Source organism: Dasypus novemcinctus, chromosome 5, assembly GCF_030445035.2.
Source record: "Dasypus novemcinctus isolate mDasNov1 chromosome 5, mDasNov1.1.hap2, whole genome shotgun sequence".
Lineage (NCBI taxonomy): Eukaryota > Metazoa > Chordata > Mammalia > Cingulata > Dasypodidae > Dasypus > Dasypus novemcinctus.
Genome location: NC_080677.1, coordinates 161,697,385 through 161,722,556, shown reverse-complemented (window position 1 = coordinate 161,722,556; position 25,172 = coordinate 161,697,385). Strand labels below are relative to the sequence as shown.

Genomic DNA, 25,172 nt, shown 5'->3' with positions numbered 1-25,172 from the left:
TTCTTTAAGAGGACAAGTGTTCTTAAATGTTGTTCACTAGGTAATAGAAGTTTGAAATACATGGAGAAAAAACATGGAGTACTTGAAAATACCAGAAACATAATTTTCCATAGTACCTAAAATAATGAAATATTCAAAATATATTAGTTATTAGTGTTCTCTTGGGATATAGAACCAATAGGAGATACCTGTAAGCAGTATGAGAATTTATAAAATTGTCTCATGCATCCATTGGGATGCCCAAGTGCAAACTCTGTAGGGCAGGTTGCAAGCCAGGGCCTCAGATGAAAGTCCTGGTTGAGCTCCCCAGGAGACGCCAGCTGTCTGAAACAGAGATGGGAATTGTCTCTCTGAATGCTGGAATCACTTCTCCTTTTAAGGCCTACACCTGATTGGGTGAGACTTCACTCATCGCTGATAGCAATCTCCTCAGTTGATTAGAGATGTAATCAGTCAAAGATGTAACCTACTCACTCGTGATTAAAGTCCATGAAATGCCCTTGTATTACAATTAGCCCAGTGCTTGCTTGACCAAACAACGGGGCACCATTATCTGGCCAAGTTGACATATTAGCCTAACCATCACACAGAGGTTTAGCAAAATAAATATAATACCTATACGCCAAAAACTGCAAAACATTACTGAGACAAATTAAGGAAAACCTAAATAAATGAAGAGATACTATGCTTAATACAGACACATTGCTGTTGGAAATGTGAAGTGGTAAAAACTACTTTAGGAAAAAAATGTCATTTTCCTGTAAAGTTAAACATATTGGCCAGACAACCCAGAAATTCTGCTTGTAGATATTTACCCAAAAGAAATGAAAACATATGTCTACAAAGAGACTTGTATGAAAATGTTCATAGCAGCTGTATTCATAAGGGTCCCAAACTGAAGTAACCTAAAGGCATCAGTAGTTATTGAATGAAGGAGGGACTTAAAATGAGAGGGTTAAAAACACAGAGCTCACATTAAGGGACTGGCCTTGGTAGGGGAAATATTTTCTCTAATGTAACGGGAAGGAAGAAAACGTGCAGAAATAGGTAGATTTCATTTCTGGAAGTTGGAGTTGATGGCATTTCCATCTCGTAACTTTATTTTATCTGAGAAGTTTGCTGGGGTGGGGCAGAGAAGAGGAACAGTGGGGGAAGGTTGGCATTTCAGGAATTGCGTTTAGTGGAGGTGGTTTGAAATACTCTTTGAGGAGGGGGAGGAATCACGTTTATAAGAGAAACGTGGTAGGTTCAGTAGGCATTACTGAGGGCCCTTTTGGAATTGTTGATCATGAATTTATAGGGAAAATAATTTTCCCTATAGTAGAACATTCTCTAAGAGTGCTTGGATGCTTGGGTGCAAATGCCAAGAAAGCAAATGGTACTGTTCGTTCACATTTGATTGAATTGATGTGATAAATAGACAAGGACATTTAAGTTTTTTGTCAGGAGTGTTATCAAAACAATGGACCATAAAACCTAAGCAGGGGGAAGTGGATGTGGCTCATGTGATAGAGCTTCTGCCTACCATATGGGAGGATCTGGATTCGATTCCTGGGGCCTCCTGGTGAAAAAAAAGGAGAGAAAGCATCCCCACATGATAAGCCAGTGCCTGCACGAGTGCCTGCATGGTGAACCAGTGCCCGCATGCGTGCCCGTGTGGTGAGCCAGTGCCCTGTGCAAATGATTCATGCAGCAAGATGATGATGCCTCAAAAGAGAGACAAAGTGAGTCAGTATGAAGCACAGCAGAAACCAGGAACTGAGGTGGCCCAATTGACAGGGAACCCCTCTCCCCCTTAGAGGTCTCCAGGATCGAATCCCAGTGAATCCTAGAGGAGAGAAAATGAGAAGACAACACAGATAGCAAAAACAGCAGGATGGGAGAGGGGTGGGGGGGAAATAAACAAATAAATAAATCTTTTTTAAAAAATCTAAGCAGGATAAGAAGTGAAGTGACAAAAGGAGAAAGCTGATAGAATGATAGAAAGTAGAGGGTGTAAATGGATTGGAGATCCCATTAAAGCTGAAGAATAGCTGGACAATTGACCTATCTTTCACCACTTGCAGGTTGGCTACTGTCCTGGTTTTTCTTTTGTGGGCTCCAGAAAATTATGTTCTAAAGCTCGCTCAGAATGTGCCTGTAAATGCAGTGTGGATGGGACCTATTGATTAGATTTAGCTGAGACCTTGATTAGGTTATTTGATTAGATCGCTTTAGGACCTTTGATTGGACTACGTCAGTGAGGTGTGACCCAGGTTGGGTCTCCGCCCTCTTGCTCTTGCTGGGTCTTTTTTTTTTTTTTTTTTTAATTAGAGAAAAGTCTTTATTTTATTTTTATTTTTTTTAAGATTTATTTATTTATTTAATTTCCCCCCCCTCCCCTGGTTGTCTGTTCTTGGTGTCTATTTGCTGCGTCTTGTTTCTTTGTCCGCTTCTGTTGTCGTCAGCGGCACGGGAAGTGTGGGCGGCGCCATTCCTCGGCAGGCTGCTCCCTCCTTCGCGCTGGGCGGCTCTCCTTATGGGTGCACTCCTTGCGCGTGGGGCTCCCCTACGCGGGGGACACCACTGTGTGGCAGGGCACTCCTTGCGCGCATCAGCACTGCGCATGGGCCAGCTCCACACGGGTCAAGGAGGCCCGGGGCTTGAACCGCGGACCTCCCATATGGTAGACGGACGCCCTAACCACTGGGCCAAAGTCCGTTTCCCTTGCTGGGTCTTATATAAACTGAGAACACACACAGAATAAGAAAGAGACACAGAGGAAAAAGAGTCACCATTTTGACCCTGCCATGAGAGAAAGGGAGAAACCTCAAGAGTCTGAGAGAGAGGGGCTGGCGGCTGGATCAGCGGAGAAGCCGAAAGAGGCCTGGGGAAGGGTGAGCTGTACTCCTGGTCACCCACAGCTGAGCTTCGGGAGATGGTGGGTCTGGAAGGGAAGGCAAGGGCCTTGGCAGAGATTGCCTGCTATCTTGCCTTGCCATGTGGCAGGACTCCAGGATCTGCCAACAGCCACCTTGGGTAAGAAAGCATCTCTGATGGCACCTTGATTTGGACATTTCACAGCCTCGGAACTGTAAGCTTTTACTGCCAGTAGACTCCCTTTATAAAAGCCAGCCCATTTCTGGTATATTGCATTGGCAGCCCTGTGAAGACAGCTACCAAGAACCCCCTCAAAGCCTGGACACTGTGAGTGCTAAAGGACGCCCTTATAAGAGTAGGCAAAGAAAATTAATGGGATACCTAGAAAAGAAGCGGAAGACAAAGCTGAATGATGGATGCTTTTGCATGACAATTAGTATAAGGGATGGAAGAGAACATAAATTAAAAAGTAATGACATTTCCATGTTTGCTTAGGATGTAGCAGGTGGAAGAGGAGCCAGCAAGGCATTTGTCCTACTACAGGTACTTGGAAACCAGATGGATTTAAACACATCATTGACAGACCAGGGAAAGCCTTGGAGGGCTGATATAAATGGGCACTCCCTCAAGAAGACACATGGAAGAGGAAAGGACTTTGTCATTTTGACCCTGCAGCCCTGGGGAGAGTGAGCCAATTGCCTGATAGCTTACTGAGACTGTTGGGAAGAGAGCCAAGACTTATAGAAAGCCCAGAAAGAAACGAGCCCTATGCCAGGAGAGAGAGGAAGCCCTGAGAGAAAAGCCCTATGCCAGCCTGCAGCTGAGGTACAGGAAGACCTGAGAGATGAGTTCTAATGAGGAGAGAAGGAGGACTGGAAGCCTGAAGGGAAAGGAGAGACCAGGCAGAGATCACCTGCCATCTTCCTTTCACACGTGGCAATGGACTTTTGTGAGAAAGCAACCTAGAACTGGAGTCTTTAGGGCTTTGTAACTGTAAGCTTTTACCCCAAATAAATACCCTTTATAAAAGCTAACAGATTTCTGGTACTTTGCACTGGTATCCTTTTGGCAAACTAACATATAACCTCAAACTAGAAATAAACCAAATTGGTATATTCATACAACAGAATACTGCATAGGCAAAACAATCTGACTTACACAAGCAACAATGAATATGAATCATAAAGACATTATGCCAAGTGAACGAGGCCAGACAGGAAAGAGAATATGTTGTATGACTCCATTTAAATGAAATTCAAGAATGGGCCAAATTAAATAATGATTTCAGAGGTCAGAACAATGGTTATCTTTTTAGGGAATATTTTTTGGGAAGGGGTGTGATGAAAACTTCAGGGGTGCCAGAAATGTCCTATGTCTTGGTCAGGAGGATCTGAATTAATGTTGTGGAAGGTCAAGTGGAACAAATATCTAAAAACACACAGAAAACATAAATTTTTATTTTAAGCTAATCTGACAACCTTAGTTAATGAGATTATTTATTTATATAAGCTATTGAGGTTTATTTTGATCATTGACATATTTGGTTTTATTCCTATAATTTTGCTCGTTTTTTCTTTGCTATTATTTTCATGCTGTATTTCTTTTGTATTTTCTTTCATTTTTCTGAACCAAGCAAATTTCCTTGGTTCCCTTTCCTTCTGGTAATTTGGAACTTTTACCAACTACTTATGGCCTCTTCAACACTGTTCCTAGACTGCTCAAAGCAAACGGATTGGGTTAAACAATGGGAGTTTATTCACTCATGGTTTGAGGCCATGGAAATGTCCACATCAAGGCATCATCAAGGTGACGCTTTCTTCCAGAAGACTGGCTGCTGGTGGCCTTGGCTTCTCTGCCAGATGGTGGTGTCTGCTGGTTTCTTCCTTCTCTTCTGGGTTTCACTGATTTCACCTTCTTGCTTCTGTGGCTTCCTTTCTCTCTGTCTGAATTTCCTTCTCTTATAAAGGACCCCAGCGCGAGGATTAAGACCCATCCTGGCTGAGGTGGGCCACAGCTTAACCGAAGCAGCCTCATCAAAACGTCCTGCTTACAATGGGGTCACACCCACAGAATGGATTAGATTTAAAAACATATTTCTCTGGGTATATACAACTTCAAACCACCACAAATATGCATATTTAAATCTGTATTTTTCTATTAATGTTAAAAAAATAATTATAACTAGGCAACATTCCTGTTCCCTTTGCCAAAACTCTCTTTACTTGGGTTTTGTTGAAAAATCTAGAATATTAATTCCAGGTCATCATTAGCTTTTTTTTTTTTTTCTTACAGTATTGTCACCATTACTTCAGGAATTCTTTTCTTAAGAATTACAGCATACATTCCCTAGTAAGGGACCATGACATTATATTGGGCTTCAAATTTCGGGGAGTTCTGGATCACAGAGTGTTTTAACAATGGCAATGGAGGGATACTGGTATGGGATACCAATGACAGGTGATATATGGCTGACAGGGAGCTGTACAGAACATATGTCCAGGGTGCATGGTAATGTATGGATATACTCATAGTGGCAACAATTAAAAACCACAGTAGGGGGGGTACTGGGTTCCTGGCCAGTGGTGCTCTGTTGTGGTCCCTAGGGGAGCAGCGACAGTCTCCCAGGTACAGTGGCAGGGACCGGGAGGGAGTGAGGGTTCAACAGTGAGCCCCTGATGCCAATGACTATGCTTGTGAGCTGATAAACCTAAAATAAGAACAAGGCCTAGAGCAACATTGTGCCTGGGAATTCCCTCCTGTCAGCCTTCATGTTACTCAAATGTGGCCAGTCTCGAAGCCAAACTCAGCATGTAAATGCAATGCCTTCCCCCCAGCGTGGGACATGACACCCGGGGATGAGCCTCCCTGGCAACGAGGGACCACTATCAACTACCAACTGATGATGCAACTGGAAAATGACCTTATACGGAAGGTTCAATGCGGAGCGGCAGAATATCCATGTCTACATAAAATACCATGACTTTAAAATGCTGTTTGACCTAAAGTAAGGGGGAAATGGAAAGGAGAAATGAGTTTATATGGCTACGAGTTTCTAAAAAAGAGTCTGGAGGCTGGCAGAAGGATTGCCCTCATGCACAACTGAGCAGAGTCAGAGAGACAGATAAAGCAGATACAACCCCCAGATATTGGTTCCTGTGAGGGCTAAAGAGACCCATGGGAGTTATGGTCATGGCCAAGGGGGTTAACTACCAGGGCAGATGGCCCCTCTTTGGAAATGGTGTTTATGTGTGATGAATCTGGACTCAGATGGGATCTCCCTTCATAAGACTTTCATGCTAATGTGCTGGAGGTGCAGTTAATGTTGGGGTTTAAGATATATTTAGGGTATTTGAATCTCTGGACTGACAATGTGATAGCCAGATCCTGAGCCTCAACAGACTCCAGCACCTACAATCTGATCTATTGGACTTACCACACTCAGCTAAGATGGAGTTGAAGAAGGACAACCACCACACCATGGAGCCTAGAGTGATTACAACTGAAAATGGGAGGATTGCATCCAGCATCCATGTGGAATCTGAGCCTCCTCTTGACATAGAGGTGCAATGGACACAACCAATCCAATGTCCACATAGAAGAGGTGGCATTGGATTGGGAAAAGTGGACATAATGGACAAAGGGTATGGGGAAAGGCAGGAAGAGATGAGAGGTGGAGGCGTCTTTGGGACATGGAGCTGCCCTGGATGGTGCTTCAGAGGTAATCACCGGACATTGTAAATCCTCACAGGGCCCACTGGATGGAGGAGGAGAGTATGGGCCATGATGTGGACCATTGACTATGAGGTGCAGAGGTACCCAAAGATGTACTTACCAAATCCAATGGATGTGTCATGATGATGGGAACGAGTGTTGTTGGGGGGGAGAGGGGGGGGGGGGGGGTGGGGCTGAATGGGACCTCACATATATATTTTTAATGTAATATTATTACAAAGTCAATAAAAAAAAAAAAAAGAATTACAGCATAATTACAACAAATGTACCACCCTAATACAATGTGTGACTAATGGGGAGGTATGTGGGAACTCTGTATTTTATGCATGATTTTTTGGGTAAATCTACAATTTCTCTAATAAAAACAGAATTATGGTATGAGTCACATCATTCTCAGCAGTCACTAAGTTTAACTATGTATTTTACTCTTACTTATGGATCACCAATATTGTGTGATATCATGTCCTCCTCAGTTTTGAACTGAAGTATTTGCCTAAGTAAGAGGTTTAAGGTATTTAAGGATTTAAATACCTTAAGGATTTCGGTTTAAGTATATGGTTGATAAACTTTTGAATGTGTGGGTGCTTGAAAATGTCTTTTGCATTTGAATGATAACTTAGCCAGATATAAACATCTAGAACTACAGTCCTTTCTCCCTGACCTTTATCGATGACCCTCAGTAGAGAGTTGGGAGAAAGAGGGCCTAGGCCATTTACTTTTCTAATTATTCAATAGCATTTCTACTTCCTGCTGTACATTTTCTATAGTCAAGTCTCTCCTTTTCAGCCACCATAAACTAAACATTCAGTTGTATATCAAGCCTTCCTTGCTTTATTTCCCCCATTTTAATATCCATCCTCCTCCTCTCTACCCATCCTAAGTTATCCTTTCTTCAGGTCACATCTGGAGTTCTACCATCTCCATGAAGCTTTCTCTTTACTCTGGTTCCAATCAATGTCCCTCCTCACCATCGTACTTATGGTCTCTGCCATATGTTTCTGCACTTCACAGAGCCTAGAATTTTCTGTCTGGAAGAGATCTCAGAGATGGTATGAACTCGAGCCTCACATGCTGCCCAGGGGACCTCAAATCCTCCTGTACTCTGGGCTACCTTTTGACTCCTCAATGAGATGGTTCTGTTTTCAGACCACTAGAAGGCCCTGACTCCAAATACTTGGAGAAGCCCTCCCTTACTGTTTTGGGGGGTTCCCAGGACCTGTGTTCTCCTGACCAGCTGGCTTCCCGGCCACTGCACTGGGCCCTGGCAGAAGCCGCCCTTGCCCCAGGCGTCCTGGACACTGACCAGTACGCCAGCTGTGTGTGGCAGACTTACTGGGGATTGGGCTTCCCCAAAAGGGCCCAGGAGGCGTGAGAGCAAACTGCATGACTTTTGTAACCCTTTTAGCTTCTAATATAGACTTAGGCGTGGGCAAACAGCAGCTTTAATTTGGAAACTGGGCAGTGCTTTCTTGAAATCCAACAGCCATTTCTCCTCAAAGAGGACTTGTTTTCCTGGCCTTGCTTCCAGGTCAGCACCTACCCCCATGCTCTCTCTTCTTTGTTCTTCCAACTGCACGAAATTCTCATCTGTTTGTTTTTGCAGAGCAAGCTGTTTTTCCATGCTCTACCTAAAACTGAACTTCAAGGTTTTTTTAATATCCCCAAACATATTAAGATGTTCATCATATAAAAAGGGCTAACACAAAGAACCAGCTGAAGCTTTGAAATTATGGAGTTTTTTTTCCCCCTTAACATCAGCACAACTATCTCCTCCGAAAGTCACTGGAAATAGAAGAAAAATAGTGTAATAATCTGTTTTCTCCCTGACAAAAGGGAGGCCCTACAGATCAGGAGCTTTGTTAGTTTTTATTTCAGCTACCCAAGAATTCCCAGGACCTCACGGCAGAGCCCAATTTTTAAAAATCTTTGAATCCTATACTTTTTCTTTATACTATATTACCACTTACCCTGTTCCAGATGTTATCCCATTTAGAATTTTGTTATGTGCTGTTTTGTATTGCTTTTAAATTGTTTCACCCACATAATTACTGTCTTTTCATAGTCGAGTAACTGGAAAGTAGCTACTGATTATCAAAACTATCAGGGCATTTAAGATATAATGGTACTCAAAGATTCTTCTGTGTTGAGTAGGAAATATAATATTATGCTATTTAATGGGCATCTATTATGTGCCAAACAATGTGCTAAATACCTTCCATAAATGATTTCTAATTCTCTCCTCAGTATGTTGAAATAAATACTACCATTCCCACGATAAAGGTAAGGAAACTAAAATTCTAGGAGATTAAGTGACCTGTTTAGTTCCACATGATTAAACTGAGAGACTAGCTCTATTAGATTACAAAATCCTTTGCTCTCCTCTCCCTACCCAGGAATTTCCAGCTCACCATGGCTGACCACTGTCTATCAGTGATTTGTTGCTTGTGTTCTGTTCTTTTAAAGCAAAGACATGACAACTTACTTAGTAGGCAGTGCCCACATGCTTTTTGTAGGATGATGTTCTTTCTAGGTTTTAAGACATTATTCATGTTAATGTGAATTTTAAGGCCCGTAAGTGCACCTGATCTTTTTCACTTTGCGTTTCAGTTTGATCCATTAACAATCGAAAGCAAAAACGCGGCAACCGTGGTGTTAATGCTTAATTCTCCAGAAGAAGAAATTTTGGCTAAAGCATGTGAAGCCATTTATAGATTTGCTTTAAAAGGTTTGGATCTTTCACTTTATCTTTCTATTCCATTCATTTTTCAGAGAATTTACTACATAATGGGCACTTTTCCCCCAGTCCTCACTTTCTGTCCAATGACATTTTTCAGACCACTAGAAGGCCATTTAATGCGTTACCTGGGTCAGGTAGCTCCCTAAGTGCCTAACTTGATCTTAAGAAATAATTTAATCACTGGTTAGAAAAGTCACTTTAAAGGCTTTGATGTAGTTTTAAACATTGTACATGTCATCAGAACCAACTGATAGAGCCCCCTATGGTCAAAACTGGAAACAGTTGCACAACAAAATAAATAACAATGTCGGCTTATACTCAAAGTAGAAAATAAATATCCATGAGTTCATACTGATATAAATTATAAATAATGATTGAAAACATTATAAATTGGAGACAAAAGACAAATCTCCCATGCAGAAGAATTTAAAATAATTTGTGCAGATACTTTGCCCTCAAGAAGGTAGAATGTAACTTCCCACTATTTAAGTGTGGCCTGTGTATACTGACTTCTTTCCAAAGAGTACCATGTTGAAATGGGGAACAAAGAGTAACTTTATAGTGGAGTCACCTGACAAACTCAACCTCAGCCAGGTGACCAAGGTCGACATAAACTGCAAGGAGACAGGTGAATAGCATGCAATGAAACTGGCACTATGTTTTTTCTCCAAAACCCCGATTTAATCATGATTTCATAAAAATAAGACAAATCCCAGTGGAGGGGTAGTCTATAAAGTACCTGACCAGTCCTCCTCGAAACTGTTTTAGCCATCAAAAACAAGGAAAGCCTGAGAAACTGTCACAGCCAAGAGGAATCTGAGACATGACGACTAAATGGGGTACCCTGGATGGGATCCTGGAACAGAAAAGGAACATTAGGGTAAACTAAGGAAATCCCACCTCAGTAAAGCAGGGACTTAAATATCTGTTCATTAGTTGTAACAAATGTACCATACTTAGGTGTGATTTAACAACAGAGGGAACTGGGTGTAGGGTGTATGGGGACTCTTTGTACCACCTACGATTTTTCTGTAGAATTAAAACTGTTGCAAAAGTAGTTTATAAAAATTTTAAGTGGCACAAGTCAGATTCTACTGAAAAGTAGATTCTTAAGATTTTTACAAAGAAGACTTTTATATTTTAGTTATAAACATATATTTAGTTAGTGATAAAATTAGACCTTTATATGATATAACATCTTAATTAAGAACTTTTTAAGAGGTTATATAAGCTGAAATTTTTAGCAAAATAATCTAATATAGGAGCAATTTACTTTTAAAGGTATGATACTTTAAACATTGTTTTGAGACTTGGATGAGATAAGACCACATAATTCAATTAGCAAATGGTACAATACTTGTGGTATTATTCTGGTTCTGGAAGGCATGATCCAGGAGTGGCTTGTATAGATCTCTGGGTCAAATTCCAGACAGACTTTGTGCTATGCACTTAGGGCAACATAAGTCCCTTTCAGCTGTAGGGATTTGCCCTTCTCACATCATCTGGCTGTCATAGGTACCTAGCTATATAAATCATCTCTTTTTATGTAACATGAAATAGAAGCTGGTATGCATTTCATGTGAAATCAAAACAAAAATAATGGGAATTGGATTTGGCCCAACGGTTAGGGTGTCCACCTACCAATTGGGAGATCCAAGGTTCAAACCCAGGGCTTCCTGATCCGTGTGACGAGCTGGCCCACACGCAGTGCTGATGCGTGAAAGAAGTGCCATGCCACATAGGGGTGACCCCCATGCAGGGGTGTCCCCCACATAGGGAAACCCCACACACAAGGAGTGCGCCCCATAGGGAGAGCTGCCCAGTGCAAGAAAAGTGCAGCGTGCCCAGGAATGGCGCCGCACACATGGAGAGCTGACGCAGCAAGATGACGCAACAAAATGAGACACAGATTCCAGGTGACACTGACAAGAATGCAAGCAGACACAGAAGATCACACAGCGAATGGACGCAGAGAGCAGACAACTGGGTGGGGGGGGAGGGGAGAGGAAAAAAATCACTGTAAACCTGGTGCTTTAAACTGGCAGTATTTTCTGAAATACTTAAATCAAGGATGGATCTTTGCCATCTTGTCAAAGTGAAGTAAAGGACAAGATTTACCCTCCTGCCTGAAGCATCAAAAAAGCAGACAAAATACATGAAATAACAGTTGGGAAGACACTGGACTTAGGGAAGGAAGGACCATGGCCACTGAGAGACAGGGAACAAAGGCTGTGAGCCCTATGATTGCCCCAGATGGTTGGTGTTAGGGAGTTCCCAGGCCACGGCACAGGAAAGGGAAACCAGGGCAGAGCTGCTGGACTCCCTGAGTTGAGAAGACAGGGAGACAAAGGCAGCTAGAGTTTGCAGGGCAGAGTAAACAGTCAAGGGAGAGCTGCACCCAGAGAGAACTCAGGGGAACTCTAAAGGGTCCTGCTCAAGTATTCAGCTGAGTATGATCAGTATGTACATGTGAGGGAACCACTTAAGGTCAGGCACAGGTCCACCTAGAAGGATTAGTTCCTGATTTTGTGCCAGCCAGACCAAAATCCTTCAAGATTCATAGGGCTTTGGGGAGAATACACATAGGGTCTAGCCTCAGCAGTGGACAATAATTATCCCTAGAACTAGCATTATTTTGGTGCCACTTAGTAAATCTTGAAAGCAAGCCTTGAAAGGATTAAAGTATTTCCAAGTAGCTGAAACATGTTGCAGAGAAAATTTAAAGAATCAAAAATTCCCACTGCACAACTCAGTGAATTTAAAATGTCAGGCACCCAATCAAAAATTACTTGGCATGAAAAGAAGCAGGAGAATTCAATCCATAATGAGGAGATAAATCAACTAATAAATCAAAATGACCCAGAACTGACATATGTTAGAATCAGCAGTCAAGGACATTGAAACAGCTATTCCATATGAGAAAGAAGTAAAGACACAGAAGATAAACAATACCTAAATAAGATTTCTAGAGGTGAAAACTCCAATCTGAGATAAAAATACATGAGCTTGGATTAATGGCAGATATCCAGAGTGAAGTATAATGAGAGAAGGGATTTTAAAAAGATAGAGCTTCTATGAGGTATGGTATAAATTCATGTAGTCCAATATATGTAAAATTGGAGTCCCTGAAAAAGGATAAGAGGGACAGAAAACACATTTGATGAAATAATGGCCAAAAATTTTCCAAATTTGATGAAAAATATAAGCCCACAGATCCAAAAAACTCAATGAAACCCATGCATAAGAAACATGAAGAAAACTTCACCAAGACACACCACAATCAAATTGCCTGAAACAGTGATAGAAAGTCTTAAAAGTAGCCAAAGGGGAAAAAAGACACATTCCTTTCAGAGGAACTTAGATAATGATGATGGATTTACTAACAGAAATGCTGCAAACAAGAAGTCAGTAAAGCAACATCTTTAAAGTACTCAAAGGAGGAAAAAATGTCAACCCTGGATTCTGTACTGTGGAAGATGGGTATGGCCTGCTGCCTTTCTCTGGGACCCAAAATTAAACCCTGTGCTCAGGACCAAATGTGTCAGCCTGGCTGCTAGGTTAGAATGACCAATATGGCTGACCCCTTCCTGGGGCATCTCAGATAGGGGTCTGCCCTTGCATGCCTTTGCCTTCTCCTTTTGCCCTGAGCGCATGTAAACATCCCCAGACTATGAGAGTTTCATGGTACCTGGGTCACCCCCACCGTAATATCTGTTCTTAGCAGGGAGGGAGTGGAGTTCTACTGTGGCACAAGCAGGTGTGCTAGATCATCGGCCTGTGTTGGCCACAGATTGAGGCCTGCTGGCCAAAGGGGACTGGTGCCCTCTAGTGAAGCTGACCTCGCTCTGTCTCTTCTCTAGGTGAGTAAACGTTTCTCCATCTAGTGCCTGTGTGAGTTGTGCTCTGCTGGTGATCCCAACAACAGCAAACCATGGAGTGGGGGGCTCCAGGACTGCTGCTCCTGGTGGCAGGCCTTGTTATACCCTCGCTACCTTCCATATGGCGAGACCCCCTCCCATGGAGGTGGTAATGAGTGTCTCCCTTTCTGAGTGACAGTTTGGCACATCGAGCAGGGTGCTGACAGTCCGATATATACCAAGCAAATTTTTTTGGCATACAAAAGCTAAAAGAGTTGATTACCAGCAGACATGCACTACTAAAACTGGTAAAGAAAGACCTCTCAGTCATAGGAAAATGACATCAGATGGAAATGTGGATATACCCAAAAGAATAAAGATAGAGCATTAGGAATGGTAACTTTAACATAGGTTATTTTTCTTGTTATTTAAACCACTTTATAAAATACTTGATTATTTACATAAAAAATAATCAGGTTTTGAGGTCTGTAACACATGTCTAATAACATGTATGATGTCAGCATCAAGGTGGCAAGGGTTAAAATGGAAGTATACTGTTGTAAGGTTTTTATACCACATGTAAAATGGTATAATACCACTTGAAAGTAGACCCAATAAGTTAAGAATATGTACTTTAACCTAGTGCAACTATCAAAATAACAAAACAAAGGCAATAAAATGAATTCATTTAAAAAATCATTTCTACAAAAAAGACAGTAAAAGAAGAAAAAGGAAACAAAGACTAGATGGGACATATAAAAAACTAAGATGATGGCAGATTTAACCCCAGGTATGCCAGTAACAAAGTTAAGTGCAAATGTTCAAAGAACCTCAGTTAACAGGGAGAAGTTGTTATTGGATAATCAGCAAGATTCAACTATCTGCTGCCTTCAGGAAGTACACTTAAAATATAAAGGCACATGCTTTAAAAGTAAAAGGATGAAAAAAGACAGCTAGTATGGCTACATCAATATCAGGCAAAGTAGACAGAGAAAAGAGGGGTACCAGAGATGAAAAGGGTAATATTATTATGACCAAGAGAGGTGGCTATAAAAATCCTAAACATTTTGTGCCTGATAAAAGAGCTTCCAAATACATGAAGCTAGAAACGCAAGGAGAAATAGACATCCACAATTATAGTTGGAGATTTTAATACCTGTCTCTCAATAAATGAAAGGGGAAAGTAGACAGGAATTCTGTAAGATATAAAAGATTTGAACAGCACTATCAATGAATTTACACTGATTGATATTTATAGAGCACTCCATTCAATAGCAGCAGAGTACACATTCTTTTCAAGTGCATTTTGAACATTTACCAAAATAGACCATATCCTGGGCCATCAAACAAGCTTTAATAAATGTAAAAGGATTCTAATCATGCAAAATATGTTCCCAGACCACAAAGGAATTAAATTAGAAATCAATAACACAACTTTGAACAATCATCAAATAGTTATAAAATAAATAGTATACTTAGGAATAACCCACAAGCCAAAGAGAAAATCAAAAGGAAAAATTAGAAAGTGTTTCGAACTAAACATAGCATAAAAAAATGTGTAGGATGCTATTAAAAGAATACTTACAGAGAGATTTATTGCACTAAATGCCTACATTCTAAAGAAGAAAGGTTTCACCAGCTTCCATATTAAGACATTAGAAAAGGAAGAGCAAATTATACCCAAAGTCATTATAAATAAGGATTTAATAGTTATCCAAGCAGAAATCAATGAAATATAAAACAGAAAAACATTAGAGAAAGCAATGAAACCAAAAGCTCATTTTCTGAAAAGGTCAATACTATTGATAAATCTCTAGTTAGATTAATCAGAAAGAGAGAGAGGAGACAAATTATCAATATGAGGAATGAGAGAAGGACTATGAAGTAGATAGAGTTACGTAACCCCGGAATAAAACTTAATCTTAGCCCTCTTTTAGTGAGTCTGAACCCACTGTAGCTAGGCCCTTTTGAAGATATTATTTTTAGCTAAGGTGTGGCAAACCGAATGAGGGCGAGTCTTAATCCCACTGTTCAAGTCCTCATGGAGAGAACGCCGTGGAGGAGGAACCAAAAGCGGAAAGTCAGCTGGAATCTGGAAGAGAAAGGGGAGGACATCACCATGTGATGGGAAAGCCGAGGAGCCCCAAGGACTGCCAGAATACTCTTGACCCAAGGAAGAAGCAAGCCTACCAGCCTCCAAAACTGCGAGACAGTAAATTCTCATTGTTAAGTCAACCTATTATGTGATACCATTAGAGCAGCTGGGAAACAGGATATCACTACAGATCCTACAGTCATTAAAGGATACTATGACTATTATGAACAATATAATGCCAATAAGCTCAACAACCTAGGTGAAAGGACAAATTCATGGCAAGACACAAACTCCCAAAACTCACTCAAAAAGAAACAGATAGCGCATAGCCCTTATATCTACTACAGAAATTGAAATTTGTAGTTAAAACTTTCTCACAAAGAAAGCGCCAGGTCCAGATGGCTTCACTGGCAAATTCTAGCAAGCCTTTAAGGAGGAAATAATGCCAGTTGTATACAAACTCTTGCAGAAAATTGAAAAGGAAGGAATACTTCCAAGTTCCTTTTATGAAGACATTATTGCCCTGGCACCTGAAAGAGACGAGGACATTATAAGAAACCTACAGCTCAGTCTGCCTCGTGAACGTAGACGTAAACATTGTAAACAAAATATTAGCGACTCAAATCCAACAATTTATAAAAGATTATCAACATATGATGAGTAAATTAGATTTATCCCTGGGTTGCAAGGTTGGTTTAACCTTTGAAAATCAATCAAGGCATTTTACCATGTGTGACAGGCAGAATAATGGCCCCCACGAGGACAACTTCCTGACCCCCAGAACCTGGGAATGTGTTGCATTACATGGCAAGGTGGAGCTAAGGTTGCTCATCAGCTGACCTTGAGCTGGGGAGATTATGCTGGATTAGCTGGGCAGCATTGATGCAACCATGAGCATCCTTCTAGGTGGAAGGAGGCAGGAAAGTGGGAGTCAGGGCAGGAGGTGGGATGACAGAAATAGAGGTCAAGAGATGTGATCACTGGCTTTGAAGGGTACGAGGCTCCAAGAGCCAAAAAATGCTTGCCGACAAAGACAGGGAAATGGGTTCCCCTCTAGAGGTTCTGGAAGCAAGGTGGCCCTTGCTGACACCTTGATTTTAGCCCACTGAGACCTCTTTTGGACTTGTGGCCTCCAAACTGTGGGACAGATACTACAGGGGTGTCGTTTTAAGCAGCCACTACAGTGGTCATTTGTTGTGCCGTCAGTAGATAATTGTATGCAATATTAGAAAAACTAAAAAAAGAAAAACGTACAATCACCTCATTAGGTGCACAACACACATGACAAAATCCAACAGCCTGTCCTCACATAATTTCTCAGCAAAGTAGGAATAGATATCGACTTCCTCCATTTAACAAAGGGCATCTATGTAAAATCCACAGCTAACTTTATGCCTCATGGTAAAAAACTGAATCCTTTCCCCTAAGATCAGGAAGAATGTCCACTCTCAGTACTTCTATTTGACATTGTCTGGGAAGTTCCAGCCAGTACAATCAAGTGAAAAAAGAAAGGAAGAAAGGAAGGGAAATAAAAGGCATCTAGTATTTAGAAAAGTAAAACTGCCTTTATATGATTTATAGAAGATGACATGGTCTTCTATACAGAAATTCCTATTGAATCTACAAAAAACTCCTAGAACAAATAAATGATCCAGATTGTGTGATACAAAATCAATATGCAAAAATTAATTGAATTTCTATATGCTAGCAATCCAAAACTGACATAAAAAGCTGTATCATTTACTGTAGTGTCAAAATGTATGAATTACCTAGGGATAAATCTGACAAAGTAGGTGAAATACCTGAACATTGAAAACTATAAATTGTTGCTGGAAGAAATTAAAGGTGTAATTGAATGGAGGTGTATACTGTGTTCAGGGAGTGGAAGACTAAATATTGTTAAGATGTCAGCTGTCCCCAACTTGACTCTATAGATTCAATGCATTCTTACCAAAATCTCAGCAGGCCTTTGTCGGAATTGACAAACTAATTCCAAAGTTTTTGAATAGACACTTCACCAAAAAAAGATATATGTATGACAAAGAAGAACAGCACATTTTGCTCAACATCTTTAGTCATTAGGGAAATGCAAATCAGGAGCACAGGGAGGCACCACATCACACTGATGAGGATGGTTATAATAAGAAAGATGAGCCATAACAAGTGTTAGCAAGGATGGGGAGAAACCGGAACCCTCATGCATCACTGGTAGGGGTGTAAAATGGCACAATCACTTTGGGAAACAGTTTGGCAGGTTTTTAAAATGTTAAACATATGCCTACCATAGGGTCCAGCCAAATTGAATATGGAATTGAAATCAGCAGTAAAGAAAAATGCACTATTGGTACATGCTATAATATGTATGAATCTCAAAATAATTAGGCAAGTGAACAAAGACAAAAATGAATACATGTGGTATGATTCTATTATAAAAAGTTCTAGGAAATACAAAAAAAAGTATCACGACAAATGCAGACCAGCGGTTCCTGGGCACGGACTGGGGGGTGGGCAGGGAATGCCAAGAGGGAGGATGACCAACTCTGGGGGTGGTTGGATATGCTCTTGGTTGCAGTGATGGCTTCACAGGAGTATACATGTCGGAATTCATCAAATTGTACCATGGGTAGTTGATTGCATGCCCATTATGCTGCAATAAAAGTGCTTGATACAATAAAACGGATATATAAAAGATGATATCCAAGTTACTAGTTTTGCAAATCCTTTTCCCCTATTCAAATTTAGAGTATATACCATCATTTAAAAATTATAAGATAGGGAGCAGATGTGGCTCAGTGGCTGAGTGCTTGTTTCCCACATACGAGGTCCTGGGTTCAGTCCCTGGCCCCAGTACCTAAAATAATAATAATAATAATAATATAAATGTGTTTTAATGAAAAAATTATTTTCTAAAAGCCCCAGAATGCAAATTTAGACGACAAAAAAATAATTGTTATAACAATTTGAGGTGTAAAATATATTTTCATTTCTTTAAACATAAGAATGCCAAAATTTATCTTAAAATACATATGACAAAATATTTGCATCTAAAATGTTATCTTTTAGAATGTCTGCATAATACAAATAACATGGCAGATTTGAGAAGGAAGTTTGTACTCTTCAACAATGCACGTTGAAATGTCTTCCCATCAGGTGATGGAGTTGACATTTGGATGCCAAGCAACTCCATAGGCTATAGTTCTGTGCTTTCCCAATAGGAACCAATCACTTTGTCTTAGTCAGCCAAAGGGGTGCTGATGCAAAATACCAGAAATGGGTTGGTTTTTATAAAGGGTATTTATTTGGGGTAGGAGCTTACAGACACCAGGCCATTTACTTCCCTCACCAGAGTCTGTTGTCTTGCGTTGGAGCATGATGGCTGCTGATGTCTGCCAGGGTTCAGGCTTCCTGGGTTCCTCTCTTCCTGGGGCTTGCTTCTCTCTGGGCTCAGGGTTCCTCTCTTCCCGGGGCTTGCTTCTCTTTCCTCACAGCCAAGCTCCTCTGAGGACTTACTTCCCAGGGCTCCAGTTCAAGACTCCAACATCAAAAACTCCAACTCTGCCCTTTGCCATCCCTTTTATCACCACCAAGGGGTGGGACTCAGCACCCTGCTGACGTGGCCCAATCAAAGCCCTAATCACGACTTAATCACACCCAGGTACAGACCAGATGACGAACATAATCCAATACCTACTTTTGGAATTTTCATAACCACATCAACCTGCCACACACTTACAATTCAAAATCTTTTTCTTGTGAGAAAACTGAGGCATAAAGAGTAAGAGTGAAAGGCTCGGGCCTTCTGTGAACGTGCAGTGTGGGGGCTTCTGGCCTCGGCTAGGGGGTCCCCATAACAGTGCCTACGCCCCCCGTAGAGCCTGCAGAGTGTGTCTCCCAGGACATAATGGGGGCCGCAACCCCACTGGGGGATAAAATGAATCCCCCCCCCCCATACCTGTTAATTCAATTATGCAAACGATTACCTGTCAGTGCTGGTCACCTGGGAGGCACTGGGGTGCCCTGAGGGAGGCCACGGGGGGCCACCCTCCTTAGCTGGTGTGAGGAGAGCAAGGCAGGATGGAGGGAAGGGCTCGGGTGGGCTGGGGGCGACGCCCCTGAGGAGGAGGGCGCCCCCGGGAAGGTTTACTCTGGAGCCTGGGAGCCAAGAGGGGCCGCGGGGGCTCCCGGGGCCCAGGGGGCTTTCCAGGAGGCAAGCCGCGGCCCGTGTGAATTTATTTTACTTGTGCTGTCAGGTGAGGAAAACAAAGCGACGCTCCTTGAGCTCGGAGCTGTGGAGCCCTTAACTAAACTGCTCACCCACGAAGACAAAATCGTGAGAAGAAACGCCACTATGATATTTGGAATCCTGGCTTCTAACAGTAAGTTACCAGCGTTCAGGAATAGTCCGATAATCCCCTGTAGGGCACTGCCCTTCTAAACTGTACCGTAAGGAATTTGTTTTCATTTTATTTAGACTGACTTTAATGTAAAAAAAAAAGTTAAATCCGTATAATTCAACAAATGTATGACTTCATACTGTAAGGGATATTTTTAAAATATAAAATTGTGTGCAAATCAACAGCCCTGCAAGAACTCCGCTCCAAACTGGTGATATAGCACATTCTGGTCTCACGGGTGGACGAACAAGCATCTTCTCTTGTCTTTGCTTTTTAGTTAGTATAATGTAATTTGCCTACCTTGATGTAATTTATGTAATTGGCACTTCCTACATATTTCATACTGAATGACGCCCAAGGTAAAGTTTTCATAAACTGATTTTTTTGTAACTGCAAACTCTATTTTGCCAAAATAAATTTTCGTGTGTATTTATGTCTTAAGCCAGTCCTAGTGCTTGCCTAGGATATGTTTAATCTAGTGCTAGAACAACATTGGTTACAATGTGCTATTTTGTCTCTGAGAACGTCAGGTTGACCACAACCACGCCAGTGAAAGCACGCTGACTTGTGGGCAGGTTGTGTTTTCCTGTCGTAAGGCATTCTCCTGTTAGAACGGAAATCGGCTTTTGAGTGAGTCCACGAAAGCCTGCAGCTCACACGAAGTCTGAAAGCCACTCCGTGGAGGCTGAGTCCTCAGGTGGACTTGGGCTGCTGGGAGCAGTGTGTACCAGGAACAGTGTGTGTGGGGCACAGTGTGTGCCGGGAACAGTGTGTGCCGGGAACAGTGTGTGCCAGGAACAGTGTGTGCCGGGAACAGTGTGTGCTGGGAAAAGTAGAGTGTGTGCTGGGAACAGTGTGTGCCGGGCACAGTGTGTGCCGGGCACAGTGTGTGCCGGGAGCTGTGTGTGCCGGGAGCAGTGTGTGCCGGGAGCAGTGTGTGCCGGGAACAGTGTGTGCCGGGAGCAGTGTGTGCCGGGAGCAGTGTGTGCCGGGAACAGTGTGTGCCGGGCGCAGTGTGTGCCAGGAGCAGTGTGTGCCGGGAGCAGTGTGTGCCGGGCGCAGTGTGTGCCGGGAACAGTGTGTGCCGGGAGCAGTGTGTGCCGGGGACAGTGTGTGCCGGGAGCAGTGTGTGCCGGGAGCAGTGTGTGCCGGGAACAGTACAGTGTGTGCCGGGGACAGTGTGTGCCGGGAGCAGTGTGTGCCGGGAGCAGTGTGTGCCGGGAACAGTGTGTGCCGGGCGCAGTGTGTGCCGGGAGCAGTGTGTGCCGGGGACAGTGTGTGCCGGGAGCAGTGTGTGCTGGGGACAGTGTGTGCCGGGAGCAGTGTGTGCCGGGAGCAGTGTGTGCCGGGAACAGTGTATGCCGGGAACAGTGTGTGCTGGGAACAGTGTGTGCTGAGAAAAGTACAGTGTGTGCTGGGAGCAGTGTGTGCCAGGAACAGTGTGTGCCGAAAGCAGTGTGTGCCGGGAGCAGTGTGTGCCGGGAACAGTGTGTGCCGGGAACAGTGTGTGCCGGGGACAGTGTGTGCCGGGAACAGTGTGTGCCGGGGACAGTGTGTGCTGGGAAAAGTAGAGTGTGTGCTGGGAACTGTGTGCCAGAAGCAGTGTGTGCTGGCAGCAGTGTGTGCCGGGAACAGTGTGTGCGGGGAACAGTGTGCTGGGGACAGTGTGTGCTGGGGACAGTGTGTGCCAGCAGCAGTGTGTGTTGGGAGCAGTGTGTGCCGGGAGCAGTGTGTGCTGGGCACAGTATGTGCGGGGAACAGTGTGCTGGGAACAGTATGTGCCGGGGACAGTGTGTGCCAGGAACAGTGTGTGCCGGGAACAGTGTGTGCCGGGAACAGTGTGTGCTGGGGACAGTGTGTGCCGGGGACAGTGTGTGCCGGGAGCAGTGTGTGCCGGGAGCAGTGTGTGCCGGGAACAGTGTGTGCCGGGAGCATTGTGTGCTGGGGACAGTGTGTGCCGGGAACAGTGTGTGCGGGGAACAGTGTGCTGGGCACAGTGTGTGCTGGGGACAGTGTGTGCCGGGAGCAGTGTGTGCCAGGAACAGTGTGTGCTGGGCACAGTGTGTGCGGGGAACAGTGTGTGCCGGGAGCAGTGTGTGCCGGGAACAGTACAGTGTGTGCTGGGAACAGTACAGTGTGTGCCAGGAGCAGTGTGTGCTAGAAACAGTACAGTGTGTGCCAGGAGCAGTGTGTGCTAGAAACAGTACAGTGTGTGCTGGGAGCAGTGTGTGCCAGGAGCAGTGCTGCAGGGCAGTGGCCCTGGGTACCTGTGGAGAAGGTGGTGGGACCTGAGTGCTGATGACGGATTAATTCATTTCCTCCTGACCAGCTCTGTTTCCCCTTTCTGGGGTACGGAGGTGTGGGGTCAGGGGGGACTCAGCTGCACTCCGTGCCCTGCCTTCATTCTCCTGGGACTGCCTGTCTGACGACACTTAGGGCCTTGTCGAATGTATTGGAAAAGAAAGAGGGAAAGTTGTTAAATTTCCTCATCTCATTTCACACCGTGGAACTGGAGAACTAAAGCCACTTTCCAGCACCTCTTGAGCAATGCCTTCCTTTTAAACATAGGAAAGACGTCCAAGGATGAGGTTCCTTGCCCGAAGCCACACGGTGACTAGTAGCGGAACTGAGATGACAACTAAAATTAGAGCTGAATGAAGCCCTGCTCTCTGCCTCACGTGGGCGGAGGCTCTCTCTCCCCACGGCGTCTGCGCCCCTTGTCGTCAGCGGCTGGCTGACTCGGGCCCTCCTCCAGGCCTCTTCTCTGAACAGCAGAGCTGTAATTTCAGGTTGACACTCAGTTTTTCTAGTTTCAATGCCTCGATCTCCATGCCTTCCCCCGCGCCTTGCCTTCTGCTCTCAATTTCTAGTACGCATTGTATTCAGTACACAGCCTTGTCCCCGGCTGAATTGCATCTCCAAAAAAGACTCGTTGAAGTCCCCACCCCACTACCTCAGGGCGCGGCTTGTTGGGACATAAGGTCTTTGCAGATGGCACCACGTGAGTTACAGTGAGGTCCTGCTGGGGCAGCTGGGCCCTAGACCCAACGTGTCTGGTGTCCCAGGACGGAAGGACAGACCCAGAACAGACCCAGAACGCGCCGGCTCGTCACCACGGAGGCAGAAGCAGAGTGGGGCGGCCGGGAGAGGCGTCGGGCTTGGGCTGGGCTTGTGGCTCCAGGCCCGAGGGCCCGTGGACCCCGGCGCTTTGCTCCAGCTGTTCCGGCGAACTAAAACCTGTGGGGCCATCTCAGCCACGTGCAGACTCCTTTGGAGCAGGTTTCTAAGGAGCCTGTGATGGAAAAAGATGAAGACTTACTGTGCCATTCAGGACCTAAATGCGTGGGGCGCCCGGGCCCCCTGTGGAAGCTCAGCGCTGGGAGGCGGCTCCAGGTGTGCGGCTGCAAAGCTGAGGCGCTGGGGAGGGCACCCCGCCCGCTTCGTGGCCGTCCAGGTCTCCACCGGGCGTGGGGAGCTCCGGAGTGATGAATGAGCTTCAGAAGCTTTGTTTGGTTCCATGAATTGGATGGAAAAAATCCAGCTAAGATGGAACCTGCCTGCTTTTCTATTTGACATACCTGATGACACATAGAAAACCCGTATCCTTAGGCTGCTTGTGAATTTCTTTTGTTCACAGGATGGACGCATTAGCGGCTAATGCTTCACTTTTCTTAGGTGCCTGAGAAAACTTGGAATAAAACAGGAGCCAAATTATTTAGAAAACTAGGCGTTTGCCCTAAGTGGAGTGATGCTTCCAGTGCGACACACACGCATGTGCCTTCCGCAGCCGCATGGTTCAACGGCCGTCGCCGGGCAGTCTTGGAATAACTGATGCTTCTTCAGGATGTGTGTGTTCACATGGTTTCCATGTGGGCAATAGGAAATAAAAGTGGAAAGGAGTTTGGAAGGCCTCGGGTGCAAGTTTAAGACTTTAGACTTGATTCTGTAGACAATGGGGAGTAATCGAAGATTTGGGAGCAGGAGAGGGTGAGTGGAGAAGTGTGAACAGTCAAGTTAGCCCAAGTGTGGGATCTAGGTTGGCTGGAAGGGAGCAAAAGGGGGGTGAGACTTTTTTTAAATGATCATTGCGGGAAGCAGATTTGGCCCAACGGATAGGGCGTCCACCTACCACATGGGAGGTCCAGGGTTCAAACCCCAGGCCTCCTGACCCATGTGGAGCTGGCCCATGCGTGCCATGCAGGGGTGTCCCCTGCGTAGGGGAGCCTCACGCACAAGGAGTGCGCCCCGTAAGGAGAGGCGCCCAGCACGAAAGGAAGTGCAGCCTGCCCAGGAATGGTGCTGCACACACGGAGAGCTGACACAACAGGACGATGCAACAAAAACATGAATACTGGTGCTGCTAACATGGTGCTGCTAACATGAATACAAGCAGACACAGAAGAACACACAGCAAATGGACACAGAAAGCAGACAACTGGGGGGTCGGGGAAGGGGAGAGAAATAAAGTTTTTTAAAACTCTCAAAAAAAAAAAAGATTGTTGACTGATACTGCCCATGGTCCACATATGATCTCATCCTAACAGTCCTGCTATTTTTTTTTAAACTGAGTTTCAAAGATCTTGAGTACCTTGACTAGATCCTATGGTTACTGAATGGCAGAGGCAAGACCTAAACTCAGGTGTGGCGATTTGAAGCTGTACATCCCCCAGAAGGACATGCTGATAAGCTTGACCCAGTCCTGTGGGCGAGGACGGCTGCAGGAGGACCTGTGGGTGAGGTATGCAGTCAGGGTGGGCCCACCTCCACCGGGATGGGCCTCGATCCTCCTACTTTATAAGCAGAATGATATCGGGGGCTGCGCCACGGCCTTCCTTTCTGCATGCATGGAGCAAGGCAATCCTTTCTCGGCGCTGTTGTTGTTTTTGGTTTTTAAAATACGGAACGCATCACGAATTTGCCCGTCGTCCCGGCGCAAGGGCTGTGCTCATCTTATCTTCTCTGTGCAGTTGCAGTGTTAGTATTCTGTGCTGCCGAAGCGAGCGCTCCCCGGGCCTGTTTCTGAGGTGCCGGGGCCAGGGATCGAACCTGGGACCTCGAATGCGGGGAGCTGGCGCTCAACCACTGAGCCACGCCGGCTCTCCTCGGGGGGTTTCTGACCGGAAGGTGATGTCTGCCAGGGCAAGAAGCCTTCCAGAAGCCGGTTCTTCTTCTCTACCTCAAGTCCGCCCACGGGACCAGCCAGGTGAAACTGCCGGGCCCCCGGTGGCCGTCTTAGACAGAGACGAGAGAGCGCGAGTTTTGACACATTGAAGGTCGGTTGAGTCCCTGAATTCCTTGGGAAAAGGCATCTGGTAAGAGCCCATCCATCCGTCAGTCACTGAGGAAGGATTCATCCAGAGCTGCTGCAAAACGGACTTTGCAAAAACTGCTGTTGTGCTCATTTTGGTCTATAGACAAAGATAATGGACCAGGAAGAGCAATTTCAGAACTAAAGGAGAAGCTGCGCCTTATTTCTCAAGGAAAGGGGGTTGAGGATA

At 44.4% G+C, this 25,172-nt stretch overlaps 1 protein-coding gene and 1 pseudogene across 3 annotated transcripts in view; one reads left to right on the top strand and one right to left on the bottom strand.

Moving 5' to 3' along the window:
• ARMC3 (armadillo repeat containing 3) overlaps positions 1-25,172 on the top strand; it is a 99,177-nt gene that overhangs the window by 9,389 nt on the left and 64,616 nt on the right. Inside the window, exons 3-5 of one of the 3 annotated variants that reach the window (XM_058297854.1) lie at positions 8,836-8,871; positions 9,199-9,316; positions 19,531-19,656. In XM_058297854.1, the coding sequence (XP_058153837.1) occupies positions 8,836-8,871; positions 9,199-9,316; positions 19,531-19,656 (280 nt within the window). The remainder of the gene's footprint in view (positions 1-8,835; positions 8,872-9,198; positions 9,317-19,530; positions 19,657-25,172) is intronic. The other 2 variants (XM_058297855.1, XM_071215495.1) reach the window with 2 other exon arrangements.
• On the bottom strand, positions 24,566-24,678 carry LOC111766046 (U6 spliceosomal RNA; annotated as a pseudogene).